The sequence below is a fragment of the Lolium rigidum genome, chromosome 6 (genome assembly GCF_022539505.1).
Source record: "Lolium rigidum isolate FL_2022 chromosome 6, APGP_CSIRO_Lrig_0.1, whole genome shotgun sequence".
Taxonomy (NCBI): domain Eukaryota; kingdom Viridiplantae; phylum Streptophyta; class Magnoliopsida; order Poales; family Poaceae; genus Lolium; species Lolium rigidum.
In genome coordinates, this window is record NC_061513.1 from 322,954,085 (window position 1) to 322,975,594 (window position 21,510).

General features: G+C 45.5%; 1 protein-coding gene and 1 pseudogene across 3 annotated transcripts; one reads left to right on the forward strand and one right to left on the reverse strand.

The window, feature by feature from the left end:
* Nucleotides 1-1,560: 1,560 nt before the first annotated feature.
* LOC124660278 lies at nucleotides 1,561-14,335 on the reverse strand. Of its 3 annotated transcripts, XR_006989828.1 has the most exons (17): nucleotides 14,321-14,335; nucleotides 14,133-14,205; nucleotides 13,847-13,993; nucleotides 13,448-13,662; nucleotides 13,077-13,241; nucleotides 12,715-12,936; nucleotides 10,706-11,215; nucleotides 8,890-9,291; nucleotides 8,310-8,766; nucleotides 6,662-6,795; nucleotides 5,744-5,837; nucleotides 5,100-5,337; nucleotides 3,666-3,753; nucleotides 3,454-3,558; nucleotides 2,839-2,949; nucleotides 1,832-1,885; nucleotides 1,561-1,575 (listed from the first exon to the last, which is right to left on the reverse strand). XR_006989828.1 is itself a non-coding variant. In XM_047198092.1 (11 exons), exons 6-11 carry the CDS (start codon nucleotides 9,036-9,038, stop codon nucleotides 5,275-5,277), a joined length of 732 nt encoding a protein of 243 aa, XP_047054048.1. In that variant the 5' UTR covers nucleotides 9,039-9,291; nucleotides 10,706-11,215; nucleotides 12,715-12,936; nucleotides 13,077-13,241; nucleotides 13,448-13,662; nucleotides 13,847-13,979; the 3' UTR covers nucleotides 4,826-5,274. The 3 variants fall into 3 exon arrangements, 1 of the variants encoding a protein (XP_047054048.1); XR_006989829.1 differs by lacking the exon at nucleotides 1,832-1,885; XM_047198092.1 differs by lacking the exons at nucleotides 1,561-1,575; nucleotides 1,832-1,885; nucleotides 2,839-2,949; ... (2 more) ...; nucleotides 14,133-14,205; nucleotides 14,321-14,335 and having other exon boundaries at nucleotides 4,826-5,337; nucleotides 8,357-8,537; nucleotides 8,656-8,766; nucleotides 13,847-13,979.
* Nucleotides 14,336-15,304: 969 nt separating this feature from the next.
* On the forward strand, nucleotides 15,305-16,510 carry LOC124664713 (annotated as a pseudogene).
* The last annotated feature ends 5,000 nt before the right edge of the window (nucleotides 16,511-21,510 follow it).

The window sequence follows — 21,510 nt, forward strand, 5'->3', positions numbered from 1 at the left end:
AAGTTTTCCGTTTTCGATCCTCGCTGCTAGTTTGGTTCCTCGTTGTGATGTGCCTGTTGGGGAGTTGATGGGCGGTGGTGATGCTAAGTGCCACGGATCGCTGAGGCGGATCACCAATTTCCTTGCTTGGGGATCGAGGGGATCGAGGTCTTGTGGAAAAGTGGGCAACCAACCATTTACTCCGCCTCCTAAAGTTCCTCCCTGATTACTTTAACCAACCATTTACTCCACCCCTAAACTTCCTCCCTGATTACTTTCCTTGTAGGTTATTGACAGTCCAGAAGCAAATGTGGCGTGTGTTTGTTTTGGAGATCTGCTGGGGCATTGTTGTTGATCGGTGTATTTCCTACTATTGTCCTTCATTTGATACCAAAATAATCTAGATGGATCCTTGCTGGTACCAAAATAATCTTTATGGATGGACCAACTCAACCGGGAAATCAATATTGGTGATCCAAAAGGTATAAAAAAATAGTAGATTTAATAAGGATGTTTTGTGTCTGTGTGGGCAAGAGGAGAGGAGGAAGACGGATCGATGGGGGCTAATCAACACCATGTGGGCAAATGAGTTCAGGTATCGGAGTAGTACCTAGCTAACTACTCAATATTCTCCAGCTCCATCGGTTTTGCAGGGAATAAATAGCTTGTACCTTGCACGCGATGTTTGCTCCAGATCAGTTGCAAATTTTCCATAGCCTAACATCCCCAGCTGAACATAGTCTGTCTGCATACATACCAGGAGGTGGCATCACTTTCTGCTGCTAAAGCTCAACTATCGTTTAGGTTTAGGCAAGATAGACTATATAGGTTGTTTTTCTCCTAGCAGCAAATTCCTAAGAAAACCCATGGAAATTTTTGAAAAATGACACTAGTCAACAAATACATTGTTAAGCTAGTTAAGGAATAACAAAGTTGAAATTCTGGCATGAACATAAGCATTTTCGGATGTTTATATCACAACACAATTATTGAACGGTACGGTAATAACTAGAATTGTAAAGACAAGAGGCAATGAACAAATAGTCCGAAGTGTGTTCTTTATTAATTGTTACCAAGCCTTATATACAAGGCGAACGGTCACCTTCAAAGGAGGCAACGGTTCAGAAGAATCGCTTCAAGATCAATCAACTAAAGGAGCAGGGATTATCCCCTAATTAACTGCTAGGATTAATTATTTTTACAATCGCTTCAGGATCAATCAATCAACTCAGACATCACGATGCCAAAAGCTAACAAGAGTGTCTGAATTTTATTTGCAGCACATGTATGACTCAGCCAACATATCGAACCAAACAGAGCACCCGATATGCATCACGTACAACACAAATACGACCAGGTTCTCAACATGCAGCCATAGCAAAAACGTCACCAGCAGAACAAAATCAATGGCACTTCCTCTGTCCAAAAACAAAGTCACAGCAAGACACCACCACCCGCCACCACCACCTCCGACAGTGGAAGTAGGCTGCAGCCAGCACAGACGGACCCAGCGACAAGGTCAGTGAGGCTCCATGCCATCTTTCGGCTGAAACGCCAGGCCCTCCACCTGGTTATATATCTTCCGATGGTTGGTTCCTGAAATGCACATAGCATATATAAGCAACACAAATATCAATTTATTTCCAAGGAAATACTAGTAGACTCAAGGCAACCAAAGCAAGTGTATTTATAACAAATCATATATAGAGAGAGGGGAACACGTGCATTTATAATAGATACACTAACTCTAGCTAGATATCCTGTAGAGATAACGATGAATGCAACACAAGTAGGGAAAACTCGCTGTAGCCTGATACACAACAACAGCCACTGGTTAATGATCCAAGTATACCTTGATACATTCACCATCTGAGAGGGGCCTCGAGTGTGTGTCAGTGTTTAAAATCTGCCCAACAAAATCGATGACAGGGAGCCACTCGAAAAAATATGTCTTTGACATGAAAATAATTAAAAATGAGTGCTATGCATTAGTGCACAATTATTTAAACACAAAACAGAGCATTTAGGCATATGTGTAGATAATGATTGATACACTACCCAAGAATGAATTTGAGCAGAGACTAGTAGCAGGTCAGGTAATACTACTACTAGTAGCAAATTCTAAACCTCAACAACAGCATAACAAGATACCCACAGATGCAATTAGTGCACTAAGATCAGGAGATCATCTAGCAACTAAATGGAACACCTCCTAATCCTAAATATCAGGAACCAGAGCAATACTCATCAGCCAAAACCTAGATTGCCAAGTATCATATCAACATCTTAATCCCCGGGCACAGAACATGCACCTAGAGGAGATAACCGGCGAAGCAGAAGCTCACCCAAAACACGTAGACGTAGAGGAAGACCATTGCTTGCTGATGTCACACATCAGCAAGTGGTTAAGACACAGGTTAACTTCCAGCAAAACAAAATATTGCAGACAAAATATATAAGCAACTAGAATCCTAATTTGCTTACAGGGAAAGTATATATGTATGTGTTACTCTCCCATTGAAATTATATTAGGCCTGCTGTACTACATGAAATGACACCCATAAATAAAAGATACATCTTGTACCAAACAGAGATTGGTTGCACACCAAAAAATTCACAGGCAACAAGTTAGTTGCACAGAAATGCATATACTGGTATTTAGAGCATTATTAATGGAGTAGAAATCAACATACATGTTATATGTCGGATCAGGGACAACCAACAATAACAAAAGCATCAACAAAATTTCAGCCTCAGATTCTCAACTAACTCAAGCAAACAAAACAACTTCTTAACACATGACCTCGACCATCTCATCTATCACACAGGAGCAGCAAAAGAATAATTCATGAACCTTACCTGAACACCATCATCCACCCAAGGCAATGCAAAGCTCATGTATTGCAGATATAACACATGGAACAGAAACCAGTGGCAAATAAGAAATCGTGTGCTCATTTACATCTTTTCCTGTAAGTAGAGAATCATTGGAAGATTAGACAATCACAAGTTACCTAGCAACAAGTACCTAACCACATTCCTGTCAGTAATAGCAGCTTGTGACATGCAGATTTATAGCTCAAGTTGAACTTAAATTCCCAAACTATACACCAGAAACACACAACAATGCATCCATCCATTGTGAAATTGGAGGATCACAGTAATATTTGAAGTGCAAAAATACTGCCGCATCTCGAAGCTTTTCCAAGTAAAAAAAAGTTGTTATTATTAAACTAATCTCAATAGGCGTTCCCTGTTACCCTCAAACATGCTAGCACCAGTTAAACGGCACGGTGAATAGAGCTGAAAACATTAATCTCTTGCTTCTTCTTACATGAAGGAAAATAAACAGGGTATATCGATGACACAAGATGGCACACATGAGGACTGAGCCCTGACACTAACTATGCAAACCATATCCCTAGAATGCCATGGCATGATGGACATATCTCAGAGCAGAGAAGAGGAGCTCACCTAAGACTGATTGTAGCCCTGATTGCACCAGGACACCATCCATGCCACTGCCAGTGTATGACCGTGCAAACAACAAGTGGTGGGCTACAATGGTGCATCATTGTCCTGCAAAACACACACACGTGTGAGATATAGAGTGGAGAGTTCATCCACAAACACAAATGGGCAAATGAAAAAGTCTTTGGTTTCGATATCTCGGACTTGTATATCACCTCGTACTTGCACGCGATGTCAAGGCTAGAGCAGAGGAAGACATGAATGATGTTGTCATAGAAGACCACACATCCATGTGATGGCCAACTGCAATAAAAAACAACAAATCAGAAAGGCAGGCAATGTAGAGAAAGGAAAAAAATAAGACTTATTAGAACAAACCAACCGGTTGCTAAAAGAGCTAGTGTGTTTACAAACAGATCAGCAATCATGAAGGTTGTAAATCCAATAAGGCAAGCAATTGCTGCATTCATGCCAAGTGCAATACATAAACAATAATAAAGCAATTGCAACTGAGCAAATTCTTAAGAGCGCATACTGGCTACAAACGTATATGTGCATTCTACAGTTACATCATTAGAGATCGAATGCTTATCATGGCAATCCACCAAGTATCATGGTAATCGAGCAACTTCAAGAATACTGGTGGGTTCTTTTACTTACACATAGCTTGTAAGCTTTTACGAAATTTAGACCTGTTGTGGTTCTTGAAATCAACCAATTAACAGCAGTAATAAATCAGGGTACCATGAAAATGTAGCCAATTCAAGAAAAAGAAGCAACCTAGCGACATTTTATTAGTACCTAAACATAGGAACGTCTACTGCATTTTAATGTCTCAAACAAAGAACCAACAGATCCTTTCATATTCATGAACCAGACCTGCAACTTTTTAGTGTGAAAATAATTCATATGCAAGTGAGACCACTGGGGCAACATGCTTGAACAGAAGGACATATATCACAGGAAGAGTTATTGCCAAAGTATTCCCGCATGCATCGAAAAATGTTCAGAGCTGCTAATTAGAGCTAAAATAATATTAAGGATTAAGGATAGAAGATAATACAGGATTTCAAGGAAATTAAGCTGCCATGAGTAGACATCTGCTTAGTGTCGTAGAATAATATGTTCATGATTAAAACATATTGAGATGGAAAAAAAATAGGCAGGTTGGCACTGTATATGAAGGTATGAAAATTCAAGAAAGAGCACACATAGCATCTAAAGAATGTGTTATACTTGTAAATTTTGTTTATGCAACCAAAACTTGTTTATGCTGGCATCATATAGTCCAAAAGAAAGGAAAGCAACCAAATTGTGTAAAACCCATCTGGCTGGTACTACTCATTTATAAAGAACAATGGAACAGTGCCTGCATTTGAAAGATGGTTTAAGCTCCAGGTAACCAGTGGCAGTACAGATAGCTCAGGTGTTTTCAACAGCCAATGATAATATAGTAACTGAATAAATCTTCACGTGTTGAAACAAGCAAAGCTCCAGCCAGCACTAAACGTTTCAAATATGTGGCCAAATGAAAGCTTTCGGTACATATACACACGCAAAGAGAATTGGTTCAATTTAAGTATACATCAATGCCTCAAAACTCATATCAAATACTGGTGATATGATGCGAGAATGGAGGCGGTGGTAACCTTGCAATTGAGGGCCTCATAGGCTGGCAGGAACCGATGACATATAGCAGCTTCTAGTTGATCTGCAGCAGCAAGCGGAGCCCTCCCCACAGCGCTTCCGAATGCACCTGCCTCTTCCCGCTTTAGCTCTTCATCGTCCCTCATCCCTCAGCCATCCACCGTGCTAGGCAAGGTATCACGGATGGCAGCAACAACTATAGATTTCTTCATCTAATTGAGCACATGCATACTCTGGCTGCTACACAGAAGCACAATTATCAGCACAAGTCAGGTAGCCATGGGAAGTAACACAAGGAAGCTAGCTATTTTCTGTACAGTAGCCAAGCTCTAACCTGATCAAGAGATGATGTGAAAAGTAATCTAGAATAATGGAACATTGCATGCATTACAAAGAAGGTTTAAGCTCCAGGTAACCCCGAACGTAGCATTACAGATTGCTCAAGTGTTTCAAAGACCAATGATGATAGCGGACTATATTTATGCGTGTTGAAACAAGCAAAGCTTCAGCCAAATTATGCCACGGGCACTAAACACGTGTACATACACACGCACGCAGCCGTGGTTCGATTTGTACAACACTTTGAACATGCCATGGAACAGATGAGATACAGGTGTTGTGATGTGTGAATGGTGGCAATGGTAACCTGGCAATAGAGGGGCCTCAGAGACTTGCAGGAAGAAACGACTCTGTAGACCCTGTAGTGGATCCGCGGCAGCAACCAGAGCGCCTTCCCGCCACTGGTGAAAGGAATGACACCAAAATTCAATCACTACACAGCCAACTCAATTAAATCTCTACTAATCACGGCATGATTAACTCTGAACAGCAGAAACAACCCAGTACTAGAGAAGTGTTCTCAAAATTAGCACGGTGTTCGATATTTATTCGGTCTTAACACGCAAAACAATGCTTTCATGTATTATAAACCTTTTAATCTAATAATAATACTGGTCTGAAACTTAAAATTGCTTGACTAGCTACATTCTGAAACGGAAAGTCATGAGATATAATTCTTTTCACTTGCATTGCAATTTTCAAGATATGGAACCAGCTACTAGGCAAAGCCTCAAAAGTTGATCAGAAATATAACAACAGTCAGAATGGGTATTCAGGTTTTAGAATACACAAATCATGACTTTGAGAAGCACTCGTACACATTTCTCTCTGAAAGTTCTAACACGCTGCGATTGCAATGGGACAAGTTTGTGCATTTCTCTCTATCCATCTACTACTAGGACCACACAGAAATGAAGAGTGAAATAGTTAGTTTCATAAAAAGAACAAATGGTCCTTTACCAGCATCCGGCCTGAACTATCTATATTCGACAGAGATCGAATAACAATGGTCTATTTGCAGGGTTTCTGTCCAAACAAGCACTACCATCTACCACTCGCACATGAGGAAGCATTTGAATACTTTCAGTGCAACTTGGAGACAATACAATGATCATTTAAGATTCCATCAGATTATTTGTTCTCAAACAAAATTGGTCACTCCAGCTTCAACGCAACAAAGACATGTAAGTGAGACATACTACCCTCCTAAAGACGGCATGATTACCTCTCTAGTAGCAATGAAGTACAGAGCAGCACCATGCAACAAGCCCATCTCAATGAACCATGCTCTTTAACATGGGAAGAAATTGTGAACAGAGTACTACCAGCATGCTCTTGGGCTTGGAAAGTTCCATTCACCTACAAAAACAGAATGGAGTATAAAGTACTTGCAGTGTTCAAGCAGACTTCAATCAACATATATATGTAGAAGCACATCAGGAAAGACAATGGAGCAAGATCAGATTGAAGAGGTTTCATAACTAGAAGAGACAGATACTTTATAATAGAAATCAACTCAATCTCATAATTATTCTTTTAATGTAAAGCAAAAAAATTTGGTTTATGGGGACACATCCCTGTGAAGAAGAAAAACCATGCCACTTATTTTTAGGCACTACCTAAACACACTCAGGTCCTGAGCACATTGTTCCTAAACATCATGGAAAGCTAACTGAGGCATCAACGGGAATCTAGATAAGACCTATTTTAAGGCAAGAGACAGTGGCCTTCCACAGTCAGAAACCTTAGTAGTAGAAGCTTGTATAAACAAAGAGAAGAAAAAGACATAAGCAGATGATCGCTGCTGCAATCCGACCCAGCAGTGATCTAATACACATCAGCAATAGTACTTAATAAACTTCTAAATCCACAAATAAAGACAACATTACTAACACACAGTAACCCACAACTTCAGGGATATTGGTGGGTTCTTTTACTTACACAACGTAAAAAGCTACTGTAACTGAGCAATTTCTGAGAGCATGTTCTTGTGCCAACTGCAAAAACATATAGGCATTCGACTCTTAGTAATTGCACACCGATTGTTTATCATGGCAATTAAATTTTGAATCCTACTGAACCTAGTCCAGACCACAGATTTCTTATCCTACTAGTACCAGATATCCTCAACAAGCACACATCCATGATAAAGCAACTGCAACTGAGCAAATTCCTAAGAGCGCATAGTGGCTACTCAAACATATGTGTGCATTCTACAATTACATCATTAGAGATTGAATGCTTATGATGGCAATCAACCAATCATCCCGCAACTTCAGGAATATTGGTGGGTTCCTTTTTACTTACACAACGTAGCCCCTTGAAATCAACCAATTAACAGCAGTAATATAACACGGAACCATGAAAATGTAGCGAACTCACAAAAAAAACAAGCAGACTAGTAACTAGCAAAAAGCATTCACTTTCGGTTCCTAGAAATGTGACATTTTAGCATCTAAACATAGGAAGGTCTACAGCATTTTAATGTCTCAAACAAATAACCAACAGATCGTTTTATATTCATGAAGTACAAGTGTACAACAGTTGGAAATATTTCATCAAGCTAAGAACCAAGCCTACATTTGAAAGACAGTTTAAGCTCCAGATAACCCAAATGTAGCATTACAGATAGCTCAGGTGTTTTCAAAGACCAATGATAATAACAGAATATATATTTTGCATGCTGAAACAAGCAAAGCTCCAGCCAAACTATGCCATCATCAACACTAAATATTTTGAATACTTAGCCAGAACAAGGTCTTGGGTACATGTACATATGGACCACAGGAGTGGTTTGATTTAACTATACATCAATGCCTCAAAACTCATATCAAACACTGGTGATGTGATGTGAGAAAGGTAGCAGTGGTAACCTTGCAATTGAGGGCCTCGTAGCCTGGCAGGAACCAATGGCATATACCTCGTAGTCAATCCACAGCAGAAACCGGAGCACCTCCCCACAGCGCTTGCGGATGCACCTGCCTCCTCCCGCTTGAGCTCCTCCTCGTCCCTCAGCCGTCCGCCGTGCTAGGCAAAGTATCACGAATGGAAACAGCAGCTTAGTTTTCTTCATGTAATTGAGCACTTGCATATTCTGGCTGCTGCACATAAGCACAAGGATCAGCACAAGTTAGGTAGCCACATGAGAAGCAACAAGGAAGCTAGCTATTTTCTGTACAGTAGCTAAGCTGCAACTGGATCAAGAGATGATGTGCAAACTTGTCTAGAGTAGAGCACATCAGAACATGGGGAAAAAGATGACTTTTTTGCGGAGCGTCATGGCGGTCGGGCACAACAGGATCTCTGCATTGAAGAACAATGGAACAGTGCCTGCATTGCAAAGACAGTTTAAGCTCCAGGTAACCCAAATGTAGCATTACAGATGGCTCAGGTGTTTCAAAGACCAATGATAATAGCGAAGTATATTTTACAACATAACAATGCATTGCGCACCTTGAACTGGCCCAGCTGTAGAAGTCGGGCGTTGATGCAGGTGCCACCATCCAGCACCCATGCCCAGGCATTGATGACACCATCGGTGGAGACGCATAGCCAGTAAAAGCTGTGCAAGATGGTATTCTTTTACACTCGGGCAGCATCATGCAGAGGAGACTGTGAGGACAGAGCCCATGGGCTGCGTCAGCCTGTTGCGGCAGAGGACACAAGGAAGTAGAGCGCCAAGTTGTCTTCGGATCTTCTAGCCGCCCAGAACCTGATGGATAGAGCGACCCCGAGCTGCCCAGGGGCAAAGAAGATGAATGGGTAGTAGCACTCTGTGGCTCGTGTCACCCTCATCGAGTTCTGCTGGTTGATGCTGCATCGCAGGCGAGTAGAACCCTCCCACGGCCAACCTCCCTGGTGAAAGGCAGCAAAATCCAATCAGTACACAACCACCTCAGTTAAATTGATTCTAATCAGGGCAATATTAACTCTGTAGTCTGAATGGGTGGCAGAAACAACAAATGTCAGCAACAACTCAGCGCTAGAGAAATGTTCTCAAAATTAGCATGATGTTCAAGGTTTTTATAATCTTAACACAACACAAACAAAATCATCCTTACTCCTCATCTGGTGAATTCACTATTCACATTAAGCAAACATGCAGTATTGTGCGCGCAGACAGAAGCTACAGTAGATAGAACTCAATGATGAATATAGAACTCCTAATGCGATTACTGCGAGGAATGCATTGAGGAACTAAGCTACTATGAAGATAGAACTCAATGATGAATCAAAAACAAATATGAAATATCCAGATCGAGAAATTGCTGATTCAAAATTTGGAGGGCAGAGTGCAAGAGAAACACACTCAGGTACAGTGTTCCCAAACATCCTGGAAATCAAACAGAGGCATCAACGGGAATCCAGATTAGACTTATTTTTAAGCAAGAGACAGTGGCCTTCCTCTGGCAGTAGAAGTTTGTATAAACAAGCAGATAAAACATAAGCACATGATCACAGTTGTGATCCGACCCAGCAGCTATCTAATACACATCAGAAATAGGTAATACCATTCTAAATCCATGAATAAAGACAGCAACACTACACAATAATCCACAACTTCAAGAATATTGCCGGGTTCTTTTACTTACACATAGCTTGCAAGAATTCAAACCTATTGCTGTTCCTTGAAATCATCCAAACAGCAGTAATATATCAGGGTACCATGAAAATGTAGCCAACTCAGGGGGGCAAAAAAACAAGGCAGACAAGTAACCAGCTAATCGTTTGGTTCCTATAAACGCGACATTTTTAGCATCTAAACATAGAAAGACATGCAACCTAAACTCAAAGCTAAATTATATTATCTAAAAAAACACAAATAAATGCAGAGGTGAGCTGCTACATACAACTTCTTTGTGCAGCTAAATTATAGTCCAAAAGAAAGAAAGGAAAGCAACAAAAAAATTGACAACCCAACAGATTGCTACAAGTTGCTCATTAAAGAAAAATGGGTTAGTACCTGCATTTGAAAGACAATTTTTACGTTCCAGATATCCCAAATGTAAACATTGAAGATAGCCAAATTGGTGTTTTCAAAGACGAATGATAATAACTGAATATATTCTGCGTGTTGAAACAAGCAAAGCTCCCCCCCAAATTATGCCATCATCAACACTAAACATTCTGAATGTGTGGCCAGATGAAAGCTCTTTCTCGGTACATACACATACGCACCACAGACAGTGGTTCCATTTATAATACAACAATGCCTCAAAACTCGTATCAAATACTGGTGATATGATGCGAGAATGGTGGAGGTGGTAACCTTGCAATTAGGGGCCTCGTAGACTGGCAGGAACAGGGGGTATAGCAGCTTGTAGTCGACAACCAGAGCCCTCCCAGCGGCGCTAGCGGATGCACCTGCCTCATCCCACTTTTGCTCCTCCTCCTCCTCCGTCAGCCGTCCACGGTGCTAGGCTAGGTTTTCACGGATGGCAACAGCAATTGTCTTCATCTAAATGAGCACAAGGATTATAGTAAGTCAGGTAGCCACATGGGAAGTAACACGAGGAAGCTAGACAATTTATGTACATTAGCCAAGCTGCAACTGGATCATGAGATGGTGGGAAAACAAGGGTAGAATAAAGCACATCAGAAGATGGGGGGAGAGGACCTTTTTGCAGGGTGTTGGGCAGGTCAGGCTCGAGATTCCCTGATGTCTAGGTCGTCTTCCCCATCGTCGTCCATGTCGGAAAAGGTCATCCAACCTCACGGAAGTGAGACTGCTGTACTTGTGTTCACCGTCCTCTGCGTCCATGTCATCCATGGACAACACCTGGTCCAAATCATGAAAGCAGAAAATATGGCACTATCAGCAATATAAAAGGTTTTGGTACACATACATAGGCACCCTCATCTGGTGAATGCACTATGCACATAAAGCAAACATGAAGTATTGTTTGCGCATACTGAAGCTACAATAGCATGTCAAAATGCATTGCATACCCCAAGAAAGTAAAATTATTTTCAATTTCTAAAGCAATTCCTGGGAGGAATGCATTGAGGAACTAAGCTACTATGAAGATATAACTCAATGCTGAATCAAAAAAATCCAGATCAAGATATTGCTGATTCGAAATTGGAGGGCAGAGTGAAAGAGAAACACGCTCAGGTCCTAAATACAGTGTTCCTAAACATCCTGGGTAGCAAACTGAGGCATGAATGGGAATTTAGATAGACTTATTTATAAGCAAGAGACGGTGGCCTTCCACTGGTAGTAAAAGTTTGTATAAACAATCATACGAAGCATATAAAACATAAGCAGATGATCAGTACTGCGATCCGCCCCAGCAGCGATCTAATACACATCAGAAATAGTTAATACCATTCTAGATCCGTGAATAAAGATAGCAACAGTAACCAATAGTGCACAAGTTCAGGAATATTGGTGGGTTCTTTTAGTACACATAGCTTGTAATAAATTCAAACCTATTGCAGTTCCTGGAAATCATCCAAACAGCAGTAATATATCACGGTACCATGAAAACGTAGGCAACTAACGAAAAAAAACAAGGCAGACAAGTAACCAGCTAATCGTTTGATTCCTATAATTAGCATCTAAACATAGAAAGGTCTACATCATTTTATTGTCTGAAACAAAAAACCAACAGATGGTTTTATATTTTAATGTTTAGACCATGGTGATCACCACATTGAACGAATTAAGGCAAAGCATGTACAAGACTCAGCTATTATGGTCATAATGAACTGTTAAGATGATTCTTTTAGCAAGACATGCAACCTAAAGTTAGTGATGTAGAACATGCAAAAGGAACTCGTATCAATTCACTTCCAACTCGAAGCTAAATTATATTCTCTCCAAAAAAAACACAAATAAATGCAGAGGTGAACAGCTACGTACAACTTCTTTGTGCTGCAATATTATAGTCCAAAAGAAAGAAAGGAAAGCAACCAATATTTGTACAAGCCATCAGATTGCTATGAGTTGCTCACCAAAGAAAAATGGGTTAGTGCCTGTATTTGAAAGACAGTTTTAAGCTCCAGGTAACCCGAATGTAAACATTGCAGATAGCCAAATTGGTGTTTTCAAAGACCAATGATAATAACTGAATATATTTTGCATCATATCAAAGCTCCACCCAAATTATGCAATTATCAGCAATAAACATTTTAAATGTGTGGCCGGATGAAAGCTCTTTCCCGGTACATACACATACACACAACAGGAAACGGTTCGATTTGATAATACAACAAAGCCTCAAAACTCGTATCAAATATTGGTGATATGATGCGAGAATGGTGGAGGTGGTTAACCTTGCAATTGGGGGCCTCGTAGACTGGCAGGAACAGATGGGGTATAGCAGCTTGTAGTCGATCTGCAGCAGCAACCAGAGCCCTCCCCGCAGCGCTAGCGGATGAGCCTGCCTCATCCCGCTTCACCTCCTGCTCCTCCCTCAGCCATCTGCGGTGCTAGGCTAGGTTACGGATGGCAGCAGCAGTTGTCTTCATCTAAATGAGCACTAGGTATGCTGGCAGCTGCACAGAAGCACAAGGATTAGCACACACCACACGAGAAGTAAAACAAGGAAGCTAGACAATTTATGTAAAGTATCATGAGATCGGTGGGAAAACAAGTGTAGAATAGAACACATCAGAAGATGGGGATAAATGAGGACCTTTTTGCAGGGCATCGGGCTGGTCAGGCTCGAGATGCCCTGATGTCTTGGTCGTCTTCCCCATCGCCGTCCAGGTCGGCAAAGCTCATCCAACCTCACAGAAGTGAGACTGTTTTCCTTGTGTTCACCGTCCTCAGCTGCGTTGATGTCATCCACGGACAAGACCTGGTCGGAATCATAAAAGCACAAAATATGTCATCATCAGCAATAAAAATTAGGAATACGTGGCCAGATGATAGCTTCTGGTACATATACATAAGCAACACATGAGTGGCTCAATTTAATTTTTAATTATACTACATGAATGCCTCAAAACTCGTACGTATCAAACACAGGTGTTGTGATATGAGAATGATTGCGGTGGTGCTAACCTGGCAATTGAGGGGGCCCAGAGACTTGCAGGAACCGATTGCTTAGTGGATCTGCAGCAGCAAGCGGGAGCGCATTTCCGGCAGAACTGGGCCTCCCTCCTGCCAGCAGCAACGGGAATTGCTTGAGCTCTGAGCCGCCAGGCTAGGTCTCACGTATTGTAGCAGCAGCAGCAGTTTTGTTCATGTAAATGAGCAGCAGGTGCATACGTGTGGGGCTGCACAAAAGAAGCACAAGTCAGGTAGCCATATTGGAGCAGACAGATGCAGTAACACAAGGAAGCTAATATTGGTACATACACATGCACACCAGAGGAAGCGGTTTGATTTAATTATACAGCAATGCCTCGGAACTGAAATCAGACAGTGGTGATATGATGCTTGAATGGTGGTGGTGATAACCTTGCGATTGGGGGCCATGTAGACTTGCAGGAACCACTGGTGGTGTATCGCAGCAGCAAGCGCAGCCAGGTTCATCTTCTCCTCCTACCTCAACCATGTGCGGTGCTAGGCTACGGTTTCACGGATGGCAGCAGCAGCAGCAGTTGTCTTGATATAAATGAAGCACAAGGATTATAGTTAGTGAGGTACCCACATGGGAAGCAAGACGAGGAAGCTAGAGTTTAATTTTAGTATACTTGGTGAATGCTTCAAAATCATAGTATCAAACATTGGTTTGGAGGGTAACCTTGCGGTTTGGAGGGTGCTCGGAAACTTGCAGGAAGTGGATTGCATAGTGGATCCGGATCCGCAGCAGCAACCTGAGGGTAGAAAATTTATGTACAGTATGTAAGGTGCAACTGGATCAGGAGATGCACAATTTAATTTTAGTAGTACATGGAAGAAAGGAGGAAAGAAGAAGAAAAGAAAAATGACCTTGTGCTGGTGGTCATGGTGGTTGAGTTGGGGACTTGAACGACTTGTCCCTAGAGGTCGAGATTGGAGTGTAGGGCAGCCCAGGCAAAGGGAAGTAGAGTGTTTTCGATCTGGCCGTCGTCGTCGTGGGTGTGGACCATGGACCAGAGCTGCTGCATGGAATGGAAGCAGAAGGGGATGGAGGGATGAGCCGGGTGTTAGCAGAGCAGCAAAATGGAAGAAGACTCGGAGGAGGAGGAGGAGAAGTAATGGAGTTACCAACCGAGGAGAAGTGGAGGTGGTCGACGGTGAATCCGTCCCTGGCGGCGCGCGGGCGGTGGGTGGGGACGACGAGTCGGCGTCGGGGAGGAAATTGGGGTGGGCGGCGTTGAGTGGACTCCCTGGCGGCGCGCGGCCGGTTGCTTGGGACGGCGAGGAGCGGCCCTGTGCTCCGGCGTCGGTAGAGGCGGAGGGAATCGGCGGCGAGGCGAGGCGAGGCAGGGGAGTTTGATTTGATTGAGGGAGAAAGGGGATCCAGCAGCTACACTAGATACTAGAGGAGGGTTGGGTGCATTGATGCGTGAGTTTTTTTTTCTTTTTGAAACTTGTGCGGTGCATTGATGCGTTTTGCTTGGAGGAGTGGAGGAGACAGGCTACGCACAAGTCTAGTAGGATGCGTAGGTTGTGTTTCCTTGGATTTTTGGGAGCGCGAGGGTCGTTGGATGGGCGTCCTTCGCACGGCTGAGATGGACTTGTGTGGGGTGATCCGCGCGGAAGCCGCTTCTTGCCTGCTCATTGGCAGAGTACAATCAAACCAAAGTTACCAAACCGCCATCCATCACACGAAACTGGCATAACCTCAAAAGTAAACGAAACCGACCCCGTCGCATTGCATACGCCTTTCTTGGAAACAAAAAGAATCCGACACTGTTTCGCAATCCAAATCAGATCCTCCGGCTCCTGGGCGCCCGGTCTCGCGACGAGCTCGAGGAATCCATCTCTACCATGCTGGCCGACGCGCTGAAGGACCGGTCCGGTTCCGGCGGGCCGAGCGTCGCGTTCGCGTGCGGCGTGTGGAGCGACAGGACGCGCCCTCTGAAGCCGGCGTACCGCAAGGCCGTCGTCGGCACGTACATGGCGGAGGCGCGCGCCGCGGACTTCCACGAGAACGCGGGGGAGGCGGCGGAGCAGATCAACGCCCGGGTCGCGGAGGTCACGAGGAACCTCATCGACGGCATCGTCTCCGCCAAGTCCTTTGACGCTGACACTGACGCCGTGCTCGCCAACGCCATATACTTCAGAGGGAAGTGGGACTTGCCGTTCTACGAGCGGAGCACGACGGACAGGCCGTTCCAGCTGCTCGACGGCGCCACGGTCGACGCGCCCTTCATGTACAACTCGGACCGCCACTTCATCGCCGTGTACGACGGGTTCAAGGTGCTCAAGCTGCAGTACAAGATGCAGCAACAACAAAGAGACCCTTGGTCGTCGACGTCCAGCTTGAAGAAAGGCCCGCAGTACTCCATGTGCATCTTCCTACCGGATGCGTACGACGGCTTGCGCACCCTCCTCGACGAGATAACGTCCGGGCCAGGGTTCGTGCACGACCACCTGCCGTCTAGCAAGGTCAAGGTCTGCCATTTCGGTGTTCCCAAGTTCAAGCTTGAGTTCCTCAGCAACGTCACCCAAATTCTCAAAGACTTGGGACTTGTGCTGCCGTTCGCATGGGTGCCGACCTGTCCGACATGATGGAGGCCGACCGCAGCGGTTTGCCCTTGGTGGTGCAAGACGTCTTCCACAAGGCTGTTGTTGAGGTCAACGAGGAAGGCACTGTAGCTGCGGCGGTCACCATCATGCGGATCGCTCCTGGATGTGCGCCGGGGATGATGCGGGAGCCGACGGTGGATTTTGTCGCCGACCATCCGTTTGCGTATTTCATTGTCGAAGAGACTTCGGGGACGATCCTCTTTGCGGGGCATGTCGTGGATCCTACCGATGGCAAAGCCGGACAGCCTGCTGCGGCCACATCTAGAGGATTCGAGTTGCCGCTCATGACCAAACATCCGCCGACGAGGAATGCTAGCAAAGCTGGCCCGGGAACCCTCGCTCGTCGGGCTCGCGAAGCGCCTCGCCGAGGAGAGGGTAGACAAGAACATAATATGCAATTACTGTCCCCACCCGCACCCGGCCGCCGCCTCCCTCCCCACCTGACTCCTCCCTGCACCGCCGTCCCTCCATTCCCCACCACCGTCCCCTCCCTCCCCACCCGATCTACGCCCGGGTCGTATCGCGCGAGGCGGCTCGGGCGACGACCCAAACCCTAGAAAAGGCGGCTGATATTCCTCTTCCCGGCCGCTACCGCCGTCGGGGTCGGCGGTGGTGGCCGCGCCCGGCTGCCAAAGGCAGTGGCGGCGGTGGCGCGCCCATGGACTCCCCTTCGCGCGGAGGCGGGGTCTTTCAAGGGCGGCGATGGTGGACGGCGGGTCTGGTGGTGGCGGCCTTCGGCTACATCACTTGGATCATGGCGGGGGACGCGGTGGTGTTGCAGAACTCGGTGGGGCGGAAGGGCGGCAGCGGGACTGGGCTGCAGTGGCAAGGTACATGGTCGCGAGGCGGCGGCAATGAGGCTCGACCGGGCTGTCCTGGAAGGCAGCAGCCGGCCGTCTCCACGTCGTGGGCGTGCGTAGCCGCTATCCCGACGGCTGCCGGCCTTCACCGGCCGAGTTGGAGGAGGAAGATGGACCGTGGTTCCCAGTCATGGGCGACGGTGTGGGGGCCGTCTGTTCCGGCTTTCATGGTGGTGGTCCTATTGTTCTTCTTTCGCGAAGATGAAGACATTTCGGATGCCGATCTTTCCGCAACCCACGGCGCGGCGCGGTGGCGGAGGAGGAGGAGTGCGCAAGGGCTCTCTCTCTTCTCACTCACTTACTACGAGTAGAACAACCTACTTTATATAGCACTCCAGCTCTTTCCCAACTAGCAATGTGAGACTAAACTTTAGTCACACCCCTTAACATTCCTAGATAGGCCAAAAGAATTTCAGAATTGGTATTGGGACATGCGCTAGGTCTCAAGATAAAATTCCAGCATAAAACACTACGATAAATATACGGATACTGACAGCCATGCCTGGACGGCCGGGACGACCTCGCAACGCACGTCGTCGAGGGCATTGAAGTGTGTTATTCTTCTCTCTCAAACTCAAAGCACAAACACACAGACGATGAGGGCAGAGAGAGGAACGCGAGGTTTTTGTTGCCGTGTAAACCTTGCAGCTTTTCTCTCGTTTATATTCCCTTTTATTCAGAGTTACAACTTACAACTGAAGAACGAAAAAGATGGAGCGTAGACGATCCGCAATGGCCGCGCCATCCCACGATCTGGTTCGTGCAGCGTGCAGTACCACCTTACTGCTAACTAAACGGGATAAGCCCAATGTCTAGAAAACCCTGACGACTTGATCAACTAACTGACGAAAGAAACACTACGTGCACAAGCTTACTTACAAAGTGCAAGCCATCCATGGCGTCATCGTACGTGCACTCCCGAGACGCCCCGCATGCGTGGAGGGCACCGAACATGGCGTACAGGATGTCGTCGCAAACGCCGTCGAGGCCGGGCGCCGTCGTCGCTATCGTCGCCCTCGCGCACGTCGTGGCCGCGTCGTCCTTGAAGGAGTAGACACCACCACGCACGCCAATTAAACGGCTTCGTTTCGTTCCCGAAGCCTTTGCCGGCGTCGTGTCGCGCCGTCGCGCACGCCATGCGGAACTTGGACGGCATGTGCAGAAACTCGCACTGACCTCAACTGCAAAACGACCACAGAGTAGACAATGAAATCGATCGAGCGCATTCCAGTTTCGCTTCAGTGCTCACCGTACTCCGAATTTGGTTCGTCGTCTCGGCTCGGTAGCGCCGGCCGTCGGGTGGGGCCATGCGTGAGGAACTCGCGCCTGCGGCCTCTCAGACGGCGGCGTCGAGCCTGGTATCCTCAGTCCTCACTGATCACGCGCGCCGCGGCGAAGCCTGTTCTGTGCGTCGCCCATCCGGACATCCGGTGCTACGAATAAGCATCGTGGCCACCATACTTGTGCACCAGAGACTGAGCGTGCTCAACGGCGAGGAGGACATGCCGCTCTCGGTGAGCTGGGCGGCGGCCTCGGCGCTGCCGCTTTCCCCTTCATCTGACGGCGAGCCGGCGCGCAAGGTATCCGGCACCACCTGGCCGGTATCCACGGCGCGCGCTCAACTGGCCCCTCTCCTCCGGCACCATCTCGCCGGTCTCCACGGATCCAGGAGCGCAGGCATTCGGGCGACCTGCGGGAGCGGCGCTCCACTACTAACGGTTTGGCTATTCTGCACTCTGATACAGATGAATATTACAACCTATGAACCAATTCATTTGAACAACATGGGGGGAATATCAAATAACTACCTGAAAGGGCACGACCCAGCGCTCGAGGAACCACGCGAAGAGGCCGAGCGGGATCAGGAAGGGGAGCAATGGCTGCTCCACCATTACCTGGTTGAAGAACTCCGGTGCGTCCTTGGCGTGCAGCTTCTTCATCCTCCTCTCGCCGCCGAGCGCTTCCTCCACGAGGCGTACACCTGGGCATCGTCGAGGAAAGATCGACCTCGCGGACGACCCGTCTAGGGCGGCAGGGGCACCGATGCAGCAGGTCAGCCTCCTCTCCTCTCCTCCCCTCGCCGACGCCAAAGTCCAAAGTCACAAGTCACGCGATAGCCGACACGCGGCAGGGTGACCATGGACTTGTATAAATAGAGGTTGTCCGGAGGGACAACCGCTGGGCGCGAAGTTTTCCGTTTTCGATCCTCGCTGCTAGTTTGGTTCCTCGTTGTGAGGTGCCTGTTGGGGAGTTGATGGGCGGTGGTGATGCTAAGTGCCACGGATCGCTGAGGCGGATCACCAATTTCCTTGCTTGGGGATCGAGGGGATCGAGGTCTTGTGGAAAAGTGGGCAACCAACCATTTACTACGCCTCCTAAAGTTCCTCCCTGATTACTTTAACCAACCATTTACTCCACCCCTAAACTTCCTCCCTGATTACTTTCCTTGTAGGTTATTGACAGTCCAGAAGCAAATGTGGCGTGTGTTTGTTTTGGAGATCTGCTTGGGGCATTGTTGTTGATCGGTGTATTTCCTACTATTGTCCTTCATTTGATACCAAAATAATCTAGATGGATCCTTGCTGGTACCAAAATAATCTTTATGGATGGACCAACTCAACCGGGAAATCAATATTGGTTCCCTTCATCTATCAAGTTTTTTTTCCAAAAGGTATAAAAAAATAGTAGATTTAATAAGGATGTTTTGTGTCTGTGTGGGCGAGAGGAGAGGAGGAAGACGGATCGATGGGGGCTAATCAACACCATGTGGGCAAATGAGTTCAGGTATCGGAGTAGTACCTAGCTAACTACTCAATATTCTCCAGCTCCATCGGTTTTGCAGGGAATAAATAGCTTTTACCTTGCACGCGATGTTTGCTCCAGATCAGTTGCAAATTTTCCATAGCCTAACATCCCCAGCTGAACATAGTCTGTCTGCATACATACCAGGAGGTGGCATCACTTTCTGCTGCTAAAGCTCAACTATCGTTTAGGTTTAGGCAAGATAGACTATATAGGTTGTTTTTCTCCTAGCAGCAAATTCCTAAGAAAACCCATGGAAAATTTTGAAAAATGACACTAGTCAACAAATACATTGTTAAGCTAGTTAAGGAATAAAAAAGTTGAAATTCTGGCATGAACATAAGCATTTTCGGATGTTTATATCACAACATAATTATTGAACGGTACTGTAATAAATAGAATTGTAAAGACAAGAGGCAATGAACAAATAGTCCGAAGTGTGTTCTTTATTAATTGTTACCAAGCCTTATATACAAGGCGAATGGTCACCTTCAAAGGAGGCAACGGTTCAGAAGAATCGCTTCAAGATCAATCAACTAAAGGAGCAGGGATTATCCCCTAATTAACTGCTAGGACTAATTATTTTTACAATCGCTTCAGGATCAATCAATCAACTCAGACATCACGATGCCAAAAGCTAACAAGAGTGTCTGAATTTTATTTGCAGCACATGTATGACTCAGCCAACATATCGAACCAAACAGAGCACCCGATATGCATCACGTACAACACAAATACGACCAGGTTCTCAACATGCAGCCATAGCAAAAACGTCACCAGCAGAACAAAATCAATGGCACTTCCTCTGTCCAAAACAAAGTCACAGCAAGACACCACCACCCGCCACCACCACCTCCGACAGTGGAAGTAGGCTGCAGCCAGCACAGACAGACCCAGCGACAAGGTCAGTGAGGCTCCATGCCATCTTTCGGCTGAAACGCCAGGCCCTCCACCTGGTTATATATCTTCCGATGGTTGGTTCCTGAAATGCACATAGCATATATAAGCAACACAAATATCAATTTATTTCCAAGAAAATACTAGTAGACTCAAGGCAACCAAAGCAAGTGTATTTATAACAAATCATATATAGAGAGAGGGGAACACGTGCATTTATAATAGATACACTAACTCTAGCTAGATATCCTGTAGAGATAACGATGAATGCAACACAAGTAGGGAAAACTCGCTGTAGCCTGATACACAACAACAGCCACTGGTTAATGATCCAAGTATACCTTGATACATTCACCATCTGAGAGGGGCCTCGAGTGTGTGTCAGTGTTTAAAAGCTGCCCAACAAAATCGATGGCAGGGAGCCACTCGAAAAAATATGTCTTTGACATGAAAATAATTAAAAATGAGTGCTATGCATTAGTGCACAATTATTTAAACACAAAACAGAGCATTTAGGCATATGTGTAGATAATGATTGATACACTACCCAAGAATGAATTTGAGCAAAGACTAGTAGCAGGTCAGGTAATACTACTACTAGTAGCAAATTCTAAACCTCAACAACAGCATAACGAGATACCCACAGATGCAATTAGTGCACTAAGATCAGGACATCATCTAGCAACTAAATGGAACACCTCCTAATCCTAAATATCAGGAACCAGAGCAATACTCATCAGCCAAAACCTAGATTGCCAAGTATCATATCAACATCTTAATCCCCGGGCACAGAACATGCACCTAGAGGAGATAACCGGCGAAGCAGAAGCTCACCCAAAACACGTAGACGTAGAGGAAGACCATTGCTTGCTGATGTCACACATC